This window comes from Solanum dulcamara, chromosome 9 (assembly GCF_947179165.1).
Source record: "Solanum dulcamara chromosome 9, daSolDulc1.2, whole genome shotgun sequence".
Taxonomy (NCBI): Eukaryota; Viridiplantae; Streptophyta; class Magnoliopsida; order Solanales; family Solanaceae; genus Solanum; species Solanum dulcamara.
The window spans coordinates 643,982-665,410 of record NC_077245.1 but is presented as its reverse complement, the minus strand read 5'-3'; the positions used below and the strand labels follow the sequence as shown (position 1 = coordinate 665,410).

Here is a 21,429-nt window from a genome sequence, read left to right as displayed (position 1 = left end):
TCGTTTCGTGGCTCGACTAATTAAGATTTCTGTTTAGTTTTAGACAAGCATTACTAGAGGTCAGAATGAAGGGGTATGAACATGAAGATGAGGTGTATTGGAGGATGAGAAAGAAACAATCAACGTGGAATACAATTTGTAGAACTTGTTTTGACATAGGTAAGTCATTATCCTGACCAATCGAGCATGAGATAATTAAAAAAATAAATTCTATGTATATATCGAGCACACCCTAATACATATATACTTGTTAAAATGAATATACTTGCCCTTTCTTAGAAGGTGAGAGTGACCCAAGGGATAAAGACAAGAAAGTTATAAAGGCAAATCAATATTGACCTTAAGAATATGATACATGATCACTTTAGAAATGGATCCAAAAAATTTAAAATATACAGACAAAAGGCAATACAATCATACCTATTCAAAAAAGTAAAAAAGCTTTTTTTTTCTTCTAAAAAAGTAAAAAATTATAGTGATAAGTGGAATTCCTTTTTTCTGTTGAAGTTGACTATCCTCAGTCTGAATACAGACAAATGCCAGCTTTTCTCATGATGACCTAAGACCATTTCAAACTACCAACAGGTCTTAGTGGGCCCCCTTAATGGGCCTCACCTATTGGGCCTAAAGTTGGAATGGGCCTATGATAAACAAAAGCCCACACAAATCATAAAGATCTTTCGTGAAATTGATTGTATAACTAAAAGAACATTTGTAATAGGCCATATAACCATTGAACTCCACTTGATCTCCCTTTCGAGTTTTAATAGCTAATAGCTACGGTTCGGATGAGCTCGATAGCCTTGGTTTCCAATCACATTACCACTACTCGTTTTCTTAACGTGGAGAGGCGACCGATGCCCTCCTTGGTTGTGATTTCTCGTCATATTTTTTACTTGCGGTTTCATTTGGATCCCGTCACATTGTTCCAAACACTCCAAAATTTCTTCCATGGAAGGTCTATTTTTTGGATCAGGTTCAAGGCATTGTAATATAATTTGTGCTATTTGACATGCAGCCTTTAATGGGTATTGGGCCATTAATCTTGGGTCCATTAATTTCCTTAGCTTCTTTTTGTCAGGTAACATGGGCTTAGCCCAATCTACTAAATTATGTTGTCCACTGGGCCTGGTAAGATCCAGTACTCTCTGGCCCGAAAGTATTTCGAGTAACACAACTCCAAACCCGTATACATCACTCTTTACGTACAAATGACCTGCCAAAAATAAAGTGAAATTTTCGTCAATTGTCTCTTTTTTGAAAAATTGTTTACTAAAATAGACTTTTTTTAAATTTGTCTCCGAATCTTTAAGATTAAGTTAATGCAAAATACTAAAGGACAATCTAACACAAACACACCTGAGTCTTAGCGTTATTCGAAAGAGTAATTTTTAAAGACTATATTTTTAACTAGAAACATAATCTAAATGATAAGACTTTCAAATAAGGTGTAGGAATCAAGACTTTTTCAATAAAAAAACAAAAAAATGATACGATTCAATATTTTTTAAGAATTAGAATAAGGAATATAAAGACAAAAAAAAAGTGGCTGATACTAGCTTTGCCAGCTAATATTAATAAATAAATCATTTAGGAGTTCACATTTAATAAACGTTGATTTTTTTCACCAGGACCAGGTCAAATTTGCAAAAGTGAACATAGAAAAGTTTGGGGCCAAAAATATAATTTTTTTTAAGAAGTCAAAGCTAAGCTTTAATTTCCCTTCACATAGTAACTCATAAGTATTTTTTTCAATTTTAATTAAAATTTCAAGCTAGGGATATATCTCCTCGTACAAATCTAAATTTAATTAAAGTGGGAGTAGTATAAATTACCAGTGGCCATATACTCAGGGGCAGCATAGCCATAAGTGCCAACAATTCTTGTGGTCACATGTGAGTCACCATTTACTGGACCCATTTTTGCTAGTCCAAAATCTGAAAGCTTTGCATTATAATTCTGTCCCAATAATTCAAACCAACATTTATCAGTAAAAAACAATATTATTTGAAATAAGATTTATGTATATTCTATTTAAAAAAAAAAGAATTACCGTGTCTAGTAAAATATTGGCAGCTTTAAAATCGCGGTAAATAACTTGTTTCTCTGTGGTGTGTAAGAAAACAAGTCCTTTTGCTGCTCCTATTGCTATTTTTAGCCTTGTATCCCATGACAATGCTTCTGCACCTTCTTCTAATATAATTGAATGATTTTTTTTTTTATAATATCAGTATATATAAATTAAATCGAGTTAAAAGAATAAAATTTGAACAATATTATAAAGAGCTTACTTCTGAAAAGATGACTTTCTAAGCTTCCTTTTTGCATGTGTTCGTATACTAGAAGAAATGTTTTTTCTTCCCAACAATATCCAATTAGTTTTACTAAATTTGGATGACTAAATTTTCCCAAAAACTTTACTTCAGCCTGCAAAAACAAATATTAAATAATCAATTTTCTATAGACAATAATTAATAACAGATTTTTTTATATTTATTATAGCTATCGCTATTTTGATGATGTAATGATTTGTATTTAATGTAACAGTTCACTAATTTAACTGTTCAATAGTTGACAATTATTATTTTATTATTTCAAATTAGAAAGTTGACTCATACCGTTGATTTCTAGATATCTCAATCTAAGCCATAATAAATAAATGCATCCTCAACCAAATTATAAATTGCCAGTGTACAATGAATCACTTGCGACCAATAAGATTTTCGAATCGAATATAATTGTTACTTTTAATTTTTGTTTTAAGTCAAAAAAGAAGATTTATTTTTCTGCGTTGTTCGTTCAAATTAATAGATCCAATCCTTTTCAAGTTAGACTTCTATCAATTGAAATATATGAGTGCAGTCGAGAGGCTTTTTCCTTGTGTTTGACTTAATAAATTTGCCCTTTCAAATCATTTTTAAGGGCAATGAATTTAACTTCTATTTTGACCAAAAAAAAAAAACTATAGATAATTATAAAAAATCAAGAGATGTATGTATGTAGAAGACTATTTAAGCTCATACTTTTTGAGAAAATCAATTTCAAAGGGCACATACAATATATTCAAATGCGAAATCAAAATTTAAGGGCTATGAATTTAAAATTTTAGTCATCTTTTTATTTTTTGAATTCTAAATTAATAATTTATACATACTTTATAAATTTTTTAAGATAAATATAAAATTTGAATCAAAATTATATAACCCATAAATCGGCTTCGCTATGCATATAATAATAATATAACCTAGCTGAATTTTCAAATCAAGCACAAGTTTGACTTCGTAGGGGTCTATTTTGTTGGTTATAAACATAAAATTTAATATCTTTAGTGTTTGGCTTTTATTGCAGTCAATTGTCAATTTCCCATTGGTGGAACATGCTAGCATGTATATCCCTAGCTTTCAATGAACGTAAAAAATGGGAGAAAATGGAAGAAATTATATTCTGATCAACATTATTGCTTCATGAATAAAAAGAATGCATGGACCACTCTTATAGTGCGATGGTCGAATTAACACCCGTCAAAGATAAGCACTAATTTTTTTTCTTCACAAATAAAAATTTTGGGATCAATCTTAAGATTATGTATTCTTTTCAACCCAACGCGATTTCTAAATTTGGAAAGAGCATTTTTAAAGCAAAAATTAGTTGTTAAGTGTATATTTTTGCACAAATAACCAAAGGTCTTGTAATTTAAGGTATTGCATATTCCCACCCCTCTCCACTTGTTCTTTCAAGGGGTTTACCCAATTTAGACGGTCTAATAAATTTAAGATATCATACTTCAAAAAATTATAAATACATGAAAAGTCGAAGAAGATATATATAGTAAGAAATTATATACCTGCCATTCCTTGAGACCTTGTTCACTATCAGGATTAGATTTTTTAACAGCAACTGGCATACCAACTCCAACTTTAGAAGGTGCAAAGGTTTTATCATCAACCCATCCTTTAAAGACTGTACCAAATCCTCCCTCTCCTAGCACGGTATCGGGGCGAAAATTCTTCGTAGCGCTCCTCAATTCCGCTAGAGTAAACATTTTTAAATTTGGCGTAATTATTTTTCCACTCGCCGGAACTTCCACTTTTCCCGAATAACCACCATCTCCGCTAGGCTCCGCCACCACCGTCCTTGTGTTACTTGCTGGAGGTGTACTAATATTTTTCTTGATTACTAGCAAAGGATTGAAAAATAAATTACATAAACATTTTTATCATACAATAACAAATTACGGAACAAAGAGAATTTTCATTTAGGAGAAAATAAAACTTTTTTATGGCACATTAGGAAACAAAAGATACTCTTGAGTAGTCACGAATCAAAATTCAAAATATAAAGTAAAGTAGTGAACACAGGAAGAAATCAAGAAGATTCAACAATCAACATATGTACATAAGAAACCAATTTCGACCTTATATTATAAATATACTACAATATTATTTTCCGGTGAAGGGTTGTTTCGCCCATGCTTTCAACCTACATTTCCTTTCAGATAGTGTTTGATCAAGTATGGAGTTTAAGCTGATGAACGAAAACTTTTGATATATATACCAAACGTATACTTAGAACTTGCGAATTCAAACATTTCTTTTTGGCTATAACAACAATACGAGAGTTTCTAATATAAAAATTAAAAATATTCTTTCTGAAACAGACTAAAATACCTGATGGATTGTATCTGACTTGAGTGGAAGGAACAACATCCACAGGTTTGTGACAACAATTTCCCATTTTTTCTTTGTTCTTTTCCTCTAATATTTTTGGGAGAAGTAGTTGTGTGTTGTTGCTACTAAATAATAAGAATCTTTATGGTGAATAGTTTCTAGTTTTCTTTTGGTAGTGGTGTGAATTAATTTCTTAGAAAGAGAGAAGGAAAGAAGGAGGAAAGATAGTTAGCCAAATGAAAATTGGGATACCTCTTTTATATCCACATTGTATATAAAAACACAAGGACTATATTGTATTATTTTTTTTAAAAAAAAAGTATTGCCACTTTATTTAATTCTATTGTTTCATTTGCAGCCAACTCCTTTATTTTCTTGCCCAATAAGTTTCTCTAACAACTTCTTTTGATTTTTGTGATAATTTCTCAATCTCATTGGGCCACCAGTGATTTAAATTTGCATCGTGTCAGATTTATTATTAAAAGATAAAATTCATTAATAGTGACTTTTTATTTCCTCTAACAAAATAGTATTGTCATGGAGTTTCAGATTTTCAGAGGTGAAACTTAAGAATATTATCTTGAATTAGTTTTATTTGTATGGCTATTATTTTTCAAGGATGAGATTGCATTTTGTACATCACTTGTAATTATTTTTTTAGTTTTATGGTCTTTTATTAAAGAAGTTCATTTTTATATATAAGAAATCTTTTTTTATTTTACACATGAGATTGAAAAAAATCATTGTCTTTTATTTATTTTGTTAGTGATGAAAAGATCTCATTTCCTCGAATAGCTAAGCATTATTTCTATCTTATTAAAGAAAAAGTCGCTCTTTATCAAGATTTTTATCATTATCAAAAATTAAAACTAAGACCTTAAGGATGGAATGATTTATGAATTCAGTTAGATTAGCTGACAAGTTTTAAATATTGAAAAACTTTTTTAGATGATGAATTTTATAAGTAAAAAATTATGTATTTAAATAGAAGTGCTGAAATCTATAATAAAATTAATCTTATTACTGCTCTGACTTGTTCTATAAGACAAGATACCTGAATGTAGGAGTTTTTTTTAAAAAAAAAATTGTTAGTTTTTCTCAAAAGAGGTGCGTTTTAACTTTTTTAATAAAATAAAAAAATAATAAGAAGTCAACTATACCGCGTCACACACGTAGATAATATGTACTTTCTAAAATTAAAAGAATATGTCAGAGAATTAACAAGCAATAGTATTTTGAAATTTAAAAGAAAATTTTGACTTTATACTCCCATTAAATCCAGAAAGTAAATTATAATATTAGTCCACATTCTGACCCATTGCAAGGGTCATAAATATAATTATAACCAGATACATGTATAATGTTTAAGAGGGGAAAGGAAAGGAAGGAGGGACCAATAAAATTAAGTTATATATATTACCAACGTAATTTCTTGTATAATTAATAAATTTTAAACAATAATATCAGCTTAGATACTATTTTTATCGGATTATCAAATAACCTGATAACTTCCAGATAATTAGTAATCTCAATTAACTTAGAATACACGTAAATTACATTTTACAAATAGTTACAGTTTGCATATATTTAAAAGTCTGACCAAAATTATATGTTAGTAAAAATATCAAGGCAAATTGTTGAATTTGGAAATAATTTTATGTGCTTGAACAAATCAATGATTGACTAATTTTTCCCCTGCGAACCACCTTGCTATAATCTTTGAATTATTCGTAAAATACTGTACCTTACACCACAACACATCCCCCACACACGATACCTCTATCATAATATTTATCTAGTTAAATTATATACAAATACATTTAGAATAATATTTTTTAATTTACTTACATATCAAATTTAAAAAAATAAGTAAAATATTCACCTATTTTACGAGAAAAATCTTCCATGAAAAATAATTCTTTTGTATCAAACACATCCTTAATGCATGCTTATTTTCCAAAATTTGAATATAATCTTGTTTGGAGGAAAAAATAGTGTCAACACCATTAGTACTCTAATAAAGTCGTGTTAGCTCAAACAATATATGGCCAATGAAAGAGATAGTATATTAAGATGAGAATTGGTTTATTAGACTCAGTCAATGGGACTTTTTATTTTTATTTTTTATTCATTACTATATTAATCTATTTGGGACTTAATTTTCATTTTCAATGGGTACACTACTTACACTTCACACTATTTACATTTATTTTTGGCTTATATGTTGTCCCTTACCCAAAATAGGGGGAACATTTTGAAGCTGTAATGACATATGTGTAACACATGCATGTATGTACATCTTGTATGAAAATAATTAATTAAGAGAAAGACATAAGGTAACATTTAAAGTTGTCTTCAATTTTTAAAAAGACATCTTAATTATGCGGGCGTCCTATTAACCCCCTAAATAATTTTGAACTGATACCTCCTAATTATCTTGAAATTTAATGAGTTTATCAAATTATTCGAAGTGTAAAAAATATTTAGATAAAGTTTTAAAATTGAAGAGAGTGAAACTAATAGTAGTAAAAGAAGGAGGGTGGAGTTATGGTAAAAATGTGACATTGAAAGTGGAGAGTTCCAATGGAGATGACAATGAATTTTTGAAGAAGAAAGAAAAAAGAAAAAAGAAAAAAGAAAAGGAAAAATAATAAGAAAAACAAGAAATTATATTTTATAACAAAATACTTGTAAAAATAAAATTATATTCATTATTTTCGGTTGCTCACGTTCTTTGAGAGAGTGTATACACACTCTATGCCAGGTGGATTTTTTTTTTAATAATATCAATTTAAAATTATTTAGGGGTAATAGGACATCCACATAATTAATGTGTCTTTTTTAAAAATTCAAAACAACTTTAGGTGTCACTTTATTTTTTTTCATTAATTAACTTATAGTGTTTGCACGATATGTGAGAAAAGTTATGTATTTTTTTTTTAGAGTGGAATGAGCTGAAAGATCTTTGTACTTGGTTCTGTTTGTCACTTGGACCATTCTACTCTCGGCTTTGTCAATTGAACACTTAAAGTTATTAAAACGCTTTATTTTAAATCCTTATGACCATTGACCAAATTTATGTGGCATTTATTTGCTGAATTGGATGAAATGCATGATTACACGCATTTAAAAGTAAGTGAAGACAAAATTTTAGTTAAAAAATATTAAAATTAAAAAGAAAAATATGATATTTAATAAATAAAAAAAAAAGAGAAAAGATCCACATCTTCCCCATTTCCGGTCACTGTTTCTCTTCTTCTTCTTACTCTTTGCCGCAGCCATCGCTGCCCCCAACCCTCCTACCTCCCCACTTCTTCTTCACTTCTTTTGTCTTTCTCCATCTTCTTTCTATCATCTACTTGTTTCTCTATTTTCTTCTTCTAACACAAAAGATTTACAAGAGATAAAAAACAAAAAAAAAAAAAGAAGAAGGGAAGACAAGATTTAAATAACAAATAGATGAAAAGGTTTAGAAGAGAGGAAAAAAAATAGAAGTATGTGAAAGATTAAGACTTATTCTAGTTAATTAAAGAAAGAAAAGAAAGATAATTTTTTACTCCAATTTCAATTTCAATAGATCTTCCAGCAAACAACTTGTTAGTTGTTGGCGGTGATTATTTTTGAATAAAGTGGTCGGAGAGACATTTTTTCCGATAATTAATTTGAAAAGACTAATTTTGGAGATGAATTTAAAATTTTCTTCTTAGAAAATTGTATTTGTAATGATTAAAAGGATGTGGCAATTTTTATCTATGTGACAATTTTTATCTGATGTGGGTAGTGATGTGTTATCCACATCAGCGCGATTGAGAGAAACTCATGATCGAAGGGGTTTAAAATAATACGTTTTAATAACTTTAACTATTCACTTGACAAAATCGTGAGTAGAAGGATCCGAATGACAAACAGAGCCAAATACGAGGGTCTTCGAGGTCATTTGTAAAAATTTGCACTTTTAGTGTTACGTTACTAAAATATTAAGAATAATAATCTGATTTGGTAATTGGAATCTTATTAAGCGCATTTTATTATTTAGTATTCTTATATTTATTAATCTTCATAAATTTAATCATAAATTATTAACTAATACAACAATTAGTTAGACGTGTTAGGAAAAAAAAGCTAGCAAACATCTTGATAAAGTCAAGTAGCCAACATTAAAATATACTTAGTGAAAATATTACAAGGACCAAAGTTATGATTTACTACTAATATTAAGGGTTTACAAGTGCAATTATCCCTTTTGGTTAATAAAAATTCAAACTTGACTAAACCCGTAAATTATCTTTGCTAATTTAGAGATTTTTAATAATTAAAAACATTACCGTTGACTTATAGAAATTCAATCTATTTTGTCAGCCAATTTTTGCCTCTGGAAAAAGATTGATTACTTTTCAAAAACCATTTTTTTAAAAAAGAAAATTCCAAACTAACATACAAAGAATAGCTAATATACTATTTATTTTACTTCTTCATCCTTAATCAGAAATTTCGAGATACGAATATTGGGTATGAAATCGCCTTAACGGTTAATTACCCTTTCTGTAATAAGTCTTCTCGACACGAATCCAAATTTATCAAAGTTCATTAAACAGATTTTTTCACACAATTGGCACACATTTTGAATAAGTTGTCAACGTTAACAAACAAAATAATGTTTGATAATGTTTTATTTGGGAGGATAAATTGCTCTCCCTATTTATATATCGTCTTTACTAAAAATAAATAGTTTTTACTACTTGTTATTTAACAAAATTAATACATATAATACTATTCTTTCAATTTTATTCTTGAGCGTTATTAACTATAAATTAATCAACATATGAAAATTAAATGATTAATTATGTTCATTGATTATTTTCTTAAAAGATGTGAAATTTAAAATTGTGACACGTAAATAGAAATGAAACGAAGGGAATACTTTTCACATTCTATCGAATTTCATGTGTAATCAATGACGCAATCATGTGATGAATTTCATATTATTCAACAAAAAAGACAAGAAAATGAAAGAAAACAAGAAACGTTAAATCATTACTTTACAGAGTTTAATTTTATTACTATCTTGTTTTTATAATACTTCTTTTCAACAGACATGTCTCACGAAATTTTTCTAACATTTTGACTTTATGGATAAAGGAATACAAATTACTCTGCTCCGTGATATTTTCTTTATTAGTTTTGATGTTTTCTTTATTTTTGTATATTTTTTTCCAAAGTGCTGTTTGTATTTTTTTTTCTTTTTTCGATATAAGATTTATAGTCTACCATATTCCAATTTTATAATTATAATGAATATGTTGTCGTTGGTTAAAGAAATACAAATTAAATCAGGCAAATTGATATGATAATAATGTAGCTTTATAATAAAATAATTTCTATATATGTCAAAATAAAACGTGAAACACATCATAAACATTATTTTATTTCAATAAATGGGAATTGAACAGAACAAACAGAGATAAATATTAGAGAAAATTAAGATAATTAAGTAGAGAAAGATTGAAAATTGTGGAATATATATTCATATTTAAATTAAAAAGTCGGGAGCTAGAGGAAATTTCTTAGAAGAAGAGAAAGTGTGAATTGGTTGACTCTGTAAAACTATGGACTAAATTCTATGTATCACATTTTAATCTTGGATATGAGCTGTATTAAACTCAAATCAAGATAGAAAAATATTTAGTAGGGGATATTTTCTTCTTTAATCACACTTATTCAAAGTCGTAAATGATAAAAGAAGGTGTCGTCAAAGTTTAAAGATAAGTTGGTTAAATAATCAACCGTGTTATATGGAACAATTTGTTAAAAGATTAAGAATTACACTGAATTTATTGTTATTATTATTGCTATAATAGTCCTTATGTGAGCAAATTTAAATAATTCGATATCCTGATATGAATATCAAATACCAAGATCCATTTTTTTTTTAGTGTTCTACCTTCACTTATGGCTTATTGTTTTTCATGTCATCTCACATATACAATTGTCATTGATATTATTCATTGGTTCCAATGTATTCCATTATAAAATACTAGCTGCATTTGACTTTAAAATAATAAAGTATGTAAAAAATAATTCTAGAGTATCATCAGTATATCATGTGAATTATAATATTGCACTCTTCCATAATACTAGCTTAGTTCATCCATTTAATCTGTTTAATTTAAAAAGGGCTGTGATAGGCTAATCACCAATGTAAAACTTATCTGAATCAATCACTAGGGGTCGTTTGATTGCTGGTTAGAGTTATGCAGATATTAGTAATGCAGAATTTAATTATGCATGTATTAATAATGCAGGATATATTTATACAGAATTTAGTTATTTATGCAGGATTTAATAAAACAAAGAAAAAACAACAACAAAATCAATTCTGGGTTGTAACAAGGGAAGCACCAAGAAGACTAGCTTGTTGAAGATCAAGATCATTCAGTTGCTGTTCACGATCCATAACAATAATTAACAGCAAACCCAGAACCAAAAACGTAGTTAGCAACAAGCCACGCAGCTTTTCCAGTACTCTTCGCAAGTTTTTTCCCCACACAAGTCGCACCACAAGCTGCTTGCTTTCCCTTTGTAACAATGGATGAATGAGAAATTCAAGCTAATACGCCGTCGTTCTTTCTTCTGCTGCTTGATCCGGTTAAAGAAAAGCGTTTTCCACCCATAGACGCCATTGTTAGTGAAAATTTGTGAAGAAGAAAGCAGTGAAGGGTAAAGTTGTCAATTTGTATTTTTATTCATGTATTAGTTACTCAGGTATAACTTATTCCATCTTCTGCCCGCATAAAAAAATACAAAAATTGATTCATAACTTATACATGTATTAGTTGCGTGATTTTTTATTTTTCTAACCAAACATAGTATTATGTGTGTTGAATTTTATACCTTACACAAAAATACTATCAAACATGATAAAACTTATCAGCATTTTATACATAAATAACTCAATCCTTATCCAGCAACTAAACGGCCCCTAACTTGCTAGCCCAACATTTATCTAAAACTGTTGTTGATTAGAAATGGATCTAATTAATTTGTACTATCTATAAGTGGTAGATACTCTTATAAAAAAGAGTTCCATCATGCCTTACTATTAGGTTATTTCTATAAACAAATTAATAAACAGCCTCACCAGGCGGAGCCAGGTAAGGCCAAGGGATTCACTCCTTCAATGGAAAATAAAATGAAATTGTATATACACGATTAAAGTTATATTTTACGTATATATAGTATATGTTGATCCCCTTTGACTTCTTTCCGTGTTAAATTTTCATAATATAGTGAAAATTTTGACTTCCGTCACTGGCCCTGACCATAAAGTTGTGTTTAAGAATATCAAAATAATGTGAAACAAGACTCAATCTTGACCAATGTTGCAGCAAAAATACAGGGAGAAGAGAAGCCTGCATTTTTCTTGCTCCATTGACTCAAGGAAAAATCATCTGAAACACCAAAAAGTTTTATAGTCATTTTAACAAATCTTTTATGATAGCAAAAGAAGAACATTAGACATGTGTGGATACAAGTCAAGTGAGAAATGAAACAGCCCACACTATACTATAGCTCCACCTACTACAACTTGCATCTGTTCATAGAAGTCCACAATTATCAAATTTGTCTCACCTTCAACAAATTTGCAACACAAGCAGTTGAAGGTATAATATTCACATATCAATTTCAAAGTTCTTATAATAAACAAAGATTAGAAGAAACTGAAACTTCCTCAATCCAAAACACCAAAGAGGAGAAAAAAGAAAATATGTAGACAAGAGACGCGTAAAAGAACGTTTATAAACTATCTCCATTAACCTACCTTAAGCAAATCCAATACAGTGAAAGGGTCAGATATATATATTTAACTAACTTTCGCTTGGAACAAAATCATAACAGCAGTATTTTGTTAACATTTTGTGCAACTTCTTTACAGTTCATCATATTCAGGGGAAGCACATTGCATGTGAGATGTCTTCTTACCTCAATACTTCTCTAATATGACATCCAAACAAAGATGCACCTCCACTTCCATTATGTTGTCAGCAGCTCTCATCATGAACTTTAGCAATTTGATGTGAACAGGCTTTGATATGGAACAAAAGTTTGTTTTCTTGAACTGAAGTTTAATTCTCCTTGTGATGATGTGTTTGGTTTCCAGTTTGTGAACCACCTCCTTGTGAATCAGATCTTTCTGCTTGTGAGACAAGATAGTCAAGTGCGACAACAATATCACTGATGATGGGGCGAAAATTGGCTTGCTCCTGGATACACATTGCAGTAATTGCAACTGCATGGTGCAAAGAGCGCACAGAGAACTGACCACTTAACAAAGGATCAACCATATGAACAAACTTCCTCCGGTCCTTTAGGAAGGAACGAGACTGCAACCAAACAAAGAATTTCTCGGATCAAGAATCTGAATATAAAGATTGGGTGCAAGCTAAAGAAAGAATGGGATCAAAGATGACGTATCTTAAAAACTGTCATAATACTTTGAATTTAGTAAGATCTAAAGTTTCATCAACAGCTATTATTTCAGTTGAGATGACGGCTAAACTCTTTAAGCAGACTACTTTACTTAAATTCTTACGTGAGACCCCAAATTCCAATGAAAACCTTACCCCTACCCGGGACACAGATAAAAGCAGTACAGAAAAGGAAATAACAGAATTAAAGAAATCATGGCAAAATACTATAGAAAACCTGCCAAATCATTCTGCACAGTAACTATAACCAAAAAATACAACAATTGAAGTACAAAGAGCGGCAAATAATCTACTGGAATCAGGTTGTGACCCAATCTACTGACAAGCTCAACGTGTAAATTTTGGAAGAGAATTAACAAGATTAGTTTGTAAAATGTGCAACAGCTTAGTTCAAATACATGAAACACGGCAATGAACAAGCAATTAAGGTTATCTATTGAATATAGATTGTAAAATTTGAAAACCATAGTGCAAAATATTTGAGCGGGAACTATAAGTAGACGGAAATTAATATGGAGGTACACCAGATAATATAAACTCACCCAAACAACAAGGTTCTGTTCTCCAGCCTTTCTAGTGTTGTCATAAGCCTTTCGCCCTGTTATTAGCTCCAATAACACAACACCTAAACTATAGATGTCAGATTTCAGAGTTAATTTTCCACTCATGGCATACTCAGGGGCACAGTATCCATAGGTTCCCATCACTCGTGTCGAAACATGGGTGTTTTCGCCAACAGGTCCCAACTTTGCCAGTCCAAAATCTGACAGTTTAGGGTTGAAATCATTGTCCAACAATATGTTTGAAGATTTCAAATCACGGTAAATGACAGGGGGATTTGCTTCACAATGAAGATATTCAAGTCCATGAGCTGCACCGGAAGCAATTTTAAGTCTTGTGCTCCAACTCAGTGGCTTCTTTCCGGGTTCCAAATCTACAATTTCAATAGTAACATCATACTGTTGAGAGTACAGCACTATCAAGCAAGATAACTCCAAAATTAGAAGAAATACTATTTGATTACAGGGAAATTAGTAGTATATAAAAATTATCCGTCACTCATAACAAAATACTAATTCAAGCACACAGATAGGACTTGATCTTGTCCAGCACCTTCCACTACAGTTACCAATGAGAGCAATCCTGAAGATATAAGGCCGGTAATCTCAATTTCACGTTTGAATCTTGTGCAAGCAAAAGCTAATGTCATGTAATATAGCCATAATAGTATTAGAATGCAGTTGAAAATATGAGAAATCTTTTACAGACATAGGATCAAGATTTCATGATTCACATCCTTGAAGCAAGTGGAAGAAAATAACTTGACTAACAAAACTCGGGTAAATAAAGAAGTGAAATCAAACAGTTAAATTACTTGTGGAAAGAAATTAAATTACCAAAAAGATGATTCTCCAGGCTACCCATTGGCATGTACTCATAAACCAAGAGCCTTTGGTCTCCATCAGTGCAGTATCCGATCAAGTTAACAAGATTTTTGTGATGTAGTAAACTCAACATGAGGACCTCCACAATGAATTCCTGGTTTCCTTGAAGACCGTCAAGATTAAGTTGTTTGATTGCAACAACCTGTTCACAAGATCAAAAGAACAAAAGGAACAATAAATGGTCATCAAGTGCAGCCCATCATAGAAATTTTTCAACTTCTTAGGACATAGCATTCAAATTTACATCTATGCAAAACATTCCCCTCCCCTGTTTCTTTCGGGCAGGTAGAATGACAAACAATAAACCTTTTCAGGGAATAAAAAGTTAGCATGATATATGAAAATCAAAAGCCAAAGTGCTTGCGGAAGTAGAAAACTTGCCAGGCCTGATTCAAGACGGCCCTTGTACACACTTCCAAAACCGCCTTCACCAATAAGATTAGCCTCTCTGAAATTCTGGGTTGCTAAGGCAAGTTCTTTAAAAGTGAAACCGCGTGCGACATTGCCCTTCTGGTTGTTACTTTCCCCACCTTTCCCTCCTAACGAACATCCTTTTCTACCTTTCCCTAAACATCAACAAAACCCATAATTCAAAACATAACATGATCAAACTCCATATCTCCCAAATGCAATTCAAATCTCAGACATTACTAACATAAAGTATCTAACAACCCTTACAGTTCTAGAATCACAAAAACAGGAACTGATATAAACATACATACACCACATTGTGTGACAGCCAAAAAAAATACTACCTCCATTTCAATTTGTTTGTCTTACTTTACTCTTTAGTCTGTTTCAAAAAAAATAATCTCTTTCCTTATCTTTTCTAACAATTATTTAATTCTAATTTCAACAGTCACATTGTTAAAAGTCAAAACAAGACAAACAAAGTCACATGTTTAACACCACAAAATTCAAAATCTTCTTTAACTTACTTAAACTTCGTTTCAAGTCAAAACAAGACAAAAAAATTGAAACGGAGGCAACAATGATAAACAAAAATTATACTATGACAGTAGTTCCTACATTGTATCCAAAGCTAAAAATTGAATCTTTTATCCAAGTAGATAACAACAAAGGAAAATCTAAGAAGCAAACCTGAAGATTTGATGGATCTTGAACCCATATCTTCATCAAAATCTCTTACATCTTTACGATTAAGGCTCATGCAAGAAAAGCAGCCCATTTTTTTCTTCATAAGCTTTTTTAACCAATTTTACTTCACAAACAAAAACAGATTTTTTCAAAAACCACAAAACCCCACCTCAATTGTTTGCTAGAATTACAATATAAGAGCTTCAGAATGAACGGAACAGTTCAAAGGACCAAAAAACAAATAAAGAAAGAGGATTTTGAAGCTCAGAAGAAATAAGAACAAAAAGGGTCGATTCCTTTTCCCTCTAGAAATGTAAAAACCTAATTATTCTATGAAGAAAAAAAAATATTAGAGAAAAAAGATTGAAGCTTTCACATTCATAGATCTGCAAATACAATAAAGACAACCAAACAAATATAAATAAAGTAAAAAAAATTAAAAAAATATTACATTGAACCAAAAATGGGTCCTAAATATTTGGTAGTATCTTCTATGACTAAAAAGTCAGTTCAAAACACGTAAGAAAAAGGAAAAATCTTAACTTTTTAACAATCCTAATTTAAATAAATTACCAAAATTAAACCAAGCTAAAAAAACACAACATTAAACCAAAAATGGGTCCTAAATATCTGTCATCTTCAAGAATCCTATGAAAATATAAAGTAAAAAAATACCAAAAAAATTCCTAAATTCAGAAAAAATTCCTCCAGCTCCTCATTCAACGCCAGCTTTAGCGGTAACCCTTCTTTACCACCCACCCACCAAAAAAAATTAATTTATTTTTAAAATATAATCTTTTTTAAGTGCGGTTTATTGGGTATAGATTTAAAGTGGGGAAAATTTGATTAAAGCAAAAGATGGAAAAAATGGGGCATTAAAGCTCACTCTTTGATTATAGTTGCAGGTCGTTTTCAATGGCAATGCATTTAAACGTTTGGGTGAGGGAAATGAATGTAAATTACTGATTTACCCTCCCGTCCTTCTTGGTCCATTTATTTCCTAGTTACAGACAACAGTTGCGACAATCAGACTTTTTGATTCTCCGTTTTAATTTATTTATCTGATTTTAATGAAATATAAAATTTTAAAAAAATTAAATATAAAAATTTATAACAATTATTTTTTGTGAAATAGACTAAAGAAAAAAATAAGAAGTTATTTATTGAAGAATATGTTTTTAAAAATAATTTGGAATAATAATAACAATTAAGGAATATACAAATATGATCTAGAAACGCGTTAGCGCCGTTATTGATTCTGCATGGAATTTAGGGGGTCCCTAATATTTAGGTGGAGATGGGACCATACTTCATAATTCATTCAATTGGAATATATTACTTTCAAAATTTAATCTTGAACTTTTGATATATTTTATTTGATTTAAGGTATATATAAATAATTATTTATTTATATAAGGTAAAAATAAGATTGCGTGCATATTATCTTCTTCGAACTTCGCTTACGAGATTATAACTAATATATTATTGTTGTTGTAGATATGTTTGACATAAAATTTTCTCTCTAAACTTAAAAATTGATGTAGAAGATGAATTGAATAAAATGCTTTATTAGAAGGTGAAATAAATAGTAGTTTGTGAAAATGTATTTTTTTTTAATTACTTCGAATTTTGTTTGAAATGATCACAGTTTTACATAATAATTGAATATGAGAGTGAAACCATCATCAAATCATACAACATTTCGATTATTAGATTTACGTAACACTAACTAATAACTGTTGGTGAAATCATCATCTCAAAAGGCCAAAAGAAAAGAAAAGATGTCATATAATTGTAAGAATTTCACGTGGTACTATATCTGGACATCGATATTTAATATATGTGTTCATTTTTTGAAATCGGTAAGATTTGTAAAGTTTTACGCACTAAAAGCATGACTTAAATGATGATCTCAAAATCGAATATGTGTGCACTTCGGCCCGTATAATTGTTTAGAGGTGATATGGTGCAAATATGGGCCTCTCAGTTGGGCTGCACACTGAATGCTAAGATTGTTGAAGTAGGCCCAAATCTAACTTAGTCATGATCTTTGGGCCTTTATATACAAAAAGAATGAGTTAGTTGGGCTTTTATATGCAAAGGAATGAGTTAATGGGCCTGCAGCATGGATGAGGCCCATGCAGGAGAGTTGGCAAATCAAATCATGGCCCAATTCTAAATTTATTTATTTTTCTTTTTTGTGTTTATATTGTTATTATTCACTTCAATCTAATTAATGCTCTGAGTTAAATTTACTTGATCTAATGTAAACAATACAACAAACAATATCGTACTAGGTGTAATTTTATAATTGGGTCTGAAGAGGGTGAGATATAGGAATGTACATGAATTGAGTTGTCGTATTTTTGAAACATCAAACCAAATCATTTTGTACATGTAATATTGGGATGGTTTGGTTCTGTTTTATTTATTTTTAGTTAAAATTAAATCAAATCAATTATGATCAAATTTTTTTCTCAATACCAATTAAACCAAACCAAATCATTAATCGATTTTTTCTCTCAATTTAATTCGAATTATTAAGTTGGTGCGATTGATTGATTTTCTTTGTAAAGTTGGGAAAAATATATACGATAATTTAGTGGAACCACTAAATTGAAAACCCAAAAGTCTAGACTTAAGGGGACCAAACTTTTTGTACAATCAAAGGATAAGATCTACTTTTGAGAGAGTGAAGTGAACTAGGTAGGGAAAAAATAAAGAGCTAAAAAGTTTCAAATTTACTCCTACAAGTTAGCATAAAGTTTGTAGGAATTTGCTACTTTATGTACAATTGAAGTACCACCCATATTGCATAGTATTGTTCTTGACTTCTTTCTTTCACAAAACTATATTCATCACATCAACGCATGGTGGATTAAATATTCTCTTTGTCAAATTATCTATTTCAATTTTTAAAAATAGTAGTCTTGAATTATTTATCATTGAGAAATTTAAGATAAAATTTAATTATTATTTTATCTTGAAGAGTATAAATACTTTAATTATGGGGTGTTGACATATAAATAGAATAAATATTTAATGAATAATGATTAAGGATAAGATAATCAAAATTATTCCCAATTAATATTTTCTTAAAAGACGATTAAAAAAAACACAACAGATCATTCGAGACGGAGTGAGTATATAGAGAATTATTTCCTCTCTTTAAGATGATGCTATATTGTATTGTATTGGAGACTAATTCCAGATTTTACCATGAATATACAGTATTACTATATACGTTATTTCATGTTACTTAACATTAAAAAAGACATTTCCATGTTTGATGTTAGTTAATATTTATCACACCAAATTAATTAACTGTAGGATCTAATTAAGTAGTAGTAATAAAGAGCCAATTCAATAATGGGAATCACTATAGTTTAAAGTTTAAACACAGGATTAATTAGTAGTCTTACTATAATAGGAGCGGTGCACTCTATTTAATTGTACCCACTCAAAAGAACAAAAACAAAAACATAACACTCCATTAATGAAAAAAATATAGTAACATTAATGTTGTAAATTCTATTGAGAAGAATAAGAGGCATTCCTAATCTATCCCACTTATTGCAACCAACAATTATACATCAACTTACACTCAAAAAGAATCAAAAGAACAACAAATTAAGAGAAAACTATAAGAATCAAAGAAAAGCTATTTTACTATGTTGCATTCTATCATGATAAATTCTAGTGTCACATTTAGTCGGACCTATTGTAATACTCCGATGGGGTAAGGGACTCGATTGTAAACCATCTCCATGTCAAATCTTTTAAACCATTATCATATATCTCACAAAACTTGCTCTTCCAACCTATAGGCTCAACAGGATTGTACCCTAATCCTGGAGTTCGATCATTCGAACCAAGGTTCGATGGTTTAGTCCAATCGACAACATAAGTTGACACCCTCCTCCTAAACTTCGCCTTAAACTCAGACCAAACTTGAAATTTATAATGATTCACCACCATTTCTAGAACATTCAGTTTCTTCACATTGTATTCCGTCTTCAACTTAAAATGATGAATCACATTGAGCAAAGATTGATCCACGGCAGACAGTAATACTATAGACTTATGTCGATTCTCTGTTTTTCTCCGGCAATTGTAGCCTTGTATCAATCCTGTTGTTGGATGCTCCTTCTGATTCGACGGTCCAAATTCATAACAAGGGATGCTAATTTGTGCAACATTTTTCTCATCTTCTAAATTTGGTAATATAGAAGGTAGCAATGATTTTGATGGTTGAGTTAAATTAGACCATGATGGAGAATATACAAATTCATCAACATCAATGTACATCATCCATGAACATAAGTCCTTTGCAAAAATGACACTATGGGAAAAACCACCTTCTTGAGTTTTTGGCCATAGCCAAAAATGAGTCTTTACATCATAGCCTTCTTCAATTAACTCATTAACAATTGCGGCTAAATCATCATCGCTTCCATTATCATATAGTATGAATTTTTCAACTCCAATTCTTGAATGATACAAAATCCATTCTCTTAAAAATTTAGCCACATTGTACACCATTGTACAAGCACAAAGCTTAGCTTTTTTGGAACTAGAAATTATACGTGGCGGTGTATAATAGGCTACGGTGGGGACCACTGCCGGAGTGGGTCCCACAATTTCAATTGAAACTTTAATTGGCTCTTTCCCGGCGAAATGATCCGGTAGCTTGCATCGGAAAACTTCTTGTATCGAGCTCGTCACGGCGGTTCTCACGGCGTCGCCGAAAATACAGTTGAATTCCGTGGGTTTACGATTAATGCCCCGGCGTTTGTTCAAACCTTTAACGAATAGAACGACGTCGCTTTCAGTTGTGAGAGAATCGTAGACGAGAAAAGTCCACCGGAACAGCTCCGGCGAAGGTGAATTCCGGTAATAACCATTGACAGAAGAACCTCTCAACATGGGTTGCTTAAAAGGCAAACTCCGACGAGCCCTTGTTGGGAAATTGCACTTGAACACCCACCTTGCCGGAAATGGAAGCTCTGCTGCGGAAACCGCCGGAGTTTCCTCTCCTGTATCAAAAATACAGTAAAAATTAGAATCTTGAGGATGGGGTTTCAGAGGGGAGTAATCAACGATGACGTAGATTTCCCAGTCAGGCATGAGAATTGAAAGAGACGGAATAGTAAAAGAGGAAGAGGGGAAATTTCCACGAAGAACTAAATTGGCTATGGAGGAAGTTATAGTGGTGGGATAAAATTGATCGGAAAAAACAACAGAGTAATCATTTTGAAGAAAATGGTGATAGAGAGTAGCGAAGAAGAAGAAGAAACTAAAAATGTAAAGAAAATTGTAACGAAATAATTTTCCGGCCATTAAACGAAGACACTTTTAGAGTTTAGGAATTGAAAGGTCATAAAAAATGGTGATTTATTGGATGAATGCATATAGTCTGTATAAGTAGAAGAAGGAAAATGGTGGAATTTCAATTGAAGAAGAAAGGAGGAGATTTGGCCTTTTATAATTGAAGAATTTAATTTGAGTGAATTTTATTCCATATTAAGTAAAAAAAAAAGATTTTTTTCATTCTTCAAAATAATTGAATTTTTATATTTTCTAAGAAATGAATTACACTACTTATAAATTTATATTTATGATTTCACAAAAGATAATAATAAAAATTATGGTTCAAATTATGTCGTTGAATTTGGAATAGTAATAATTAAAAGTCTAAACATAGATTGAAACTATGGAAAATTTATTAAAGCG

At 30.5% G+C, this 21,429-nt stretch overlaps 3 protein-coding genes and 1 pseudogene across 6 annotated transcripts; all 4 read right to left on the bottom strand.

Annotated features, from left to right (window-relative positions):
- Positions 1-192: 192 nt before the first annotated feature.
- Positions 193-4,889, bottom strand: LOC129903425 (probable serine/threonine-protein kinase PIX13). 2 transcript variants are annotated; one of them, XM_055978981.1, is made up of 6 exons: positions 4,668-4,889; positions 3,845-4,176; positions 2,292-2,427; positions 2,054-2,190; positions 1,836-1,959; positions 193-1,216 (listed from the first exon to the last, which is right to left on the bottom strand). In XM_055978981.1, the coding sequence occupies exons 1-6, from the start codon at positions 4,732-4,734 to the stop codon at positions 771-773; spliced, it is 1,242 nt and encodes a 413-aa protein (XP_055834956.1). In that variant the 5' UTR covers positions 4,735-4,889; the 3' UTR covers positions 193-770. The 2 variants fall into 2 exon arrangements, with proteins under 2 accessions (XP_055834956.1, XP_055834955.1); XM_055978980.1 differs by having other exon boundaries at positions 2,054-2,193; positions 4,668-4,887.
- A 6,148-nt stretch (positions 4,890-11,037) lies between these two features.
- Positions 11,038-11,489, bottom strand: LOC129902630 (mitochondrial import receptor subunit TOM9-2-like; annotated as a pseudogene).
- On the bottom strand, positions 11,195-16,545 carry LOC129902629 (probable serine/threonine-protein kinase PBL21). Of its 3 annotated transcripts, none has more exons than XR_008770128.1 (6): positions 15,700-16,545; positions 14,980-15,164; positions 14,551-14,740; positions 13,696-14,087; positions 12,648-13,048; positions 11,195-11,300 (listed from the first exon to the last, which is right to left on the bottom strand). XR_008770128.1 is itself a non-coding variant. In XM_055977966.1 (5 exons), exons 1-5 carry the CDS (start codon positions 15,797-15,799, stop codon positions 12,791-12,793), a joined length of 1,125 nt encoding a protein of 374 aa, XP_055833941.1. In that variant the 5' UTR covers positions 15,800-16,545; the 3' UTR covers positions 12,457-12,790. The 3 variants fall into 3 exon arrangements, 1 of the variants encoding a protein (XP_055833941.1); XR_008770127.1 differs by lacking the exon at positions 11,195-11,300 and adding an exon at positions 12,055-12,115; XM_055977966.1 differs by lacking the exon at positions 11,195-11,300 and having other exon boundaries at positions 12,457-13,048.
- A 2,699-nt stretch (positions 16,546-19,244) lies between these two features.
- LOC129902628 (glycosyltransferase family 92 protein At1g27200-like) lies at positions 19,245-21,100 on the bottom strand. The gene has a single exon (XM_055977965.1). It carries the CDS (start codon positions 21,034-21,036, stop codon positions 19,405-19,407), a length of 1,632 nt encoding a protein of 543 aa, XP_055833940.1. The 5' UTR covers positions 21,037-21,100; the 3' UTR covers positions 19,245-19,404.
- Positions 21,101-21,429: the final 329 nt, after the last annotated feature.

What these genes read in the sequence shown, in the direction of transcription:
- LOC129903425 (XM_055978980.1), bottom strand. Translation starts at nt 4,734, where the DNA reads ATGGGAAATTGTTGTCACAAACCTGTGGATGTTGTTCCTTCCACTCAA. An exon ending in AAGGTCTCAAGGAATGGCAG is followed by an intron (nt 2,428 to 3,844) that starts GTATATAATTTC and finishes TTGTTTTTGCAG; the next exon opens with GCTGAAGTAAAGTTTTTGGG. An exon ending in CCAATATTTTACTAGACACG is followed by an intron (nt 1,960 to 2,053) that starts GTAATTCTTTTT and finishes TTATTGGGACAG; the next exon opens with AATTATAATGCAAAGCTTTC.
- LOC129902629 (XM_055977966.1), bottom strand. Translation starts at nt 15,799, where the DNA reads ATGAAGAAAAAAATGGGCTGCTTTTCTTGCATGAGCCTTAATCGTAAA. An exon ending in AAGATCCATCAAATCTTCAG is followed by an intron (nt 15,165 to 15,699) that starts GTTTGCTTCTTA and finishes GTTGATGTTTAG; the next exon opens with GGAAAGGTAGAAAAGGATGT. An exon ending in CCTGGAGAATCATCTTTTTG is followed by an intron (nt 14,088 to 14,550) that starts GTAATTTAATTT and finishes TTGAAATTGTAG; the next exon opens with ATTTGGAACCCGGAAAGAAG.
- LOC129902628 (XM_055977965.1), bottom strand. Translation starts at nt 21,036, where the DNA reads ATGGCCGGAAAATTATTTCGTTACAATTTTCTTTACATTTTTAGTTTC.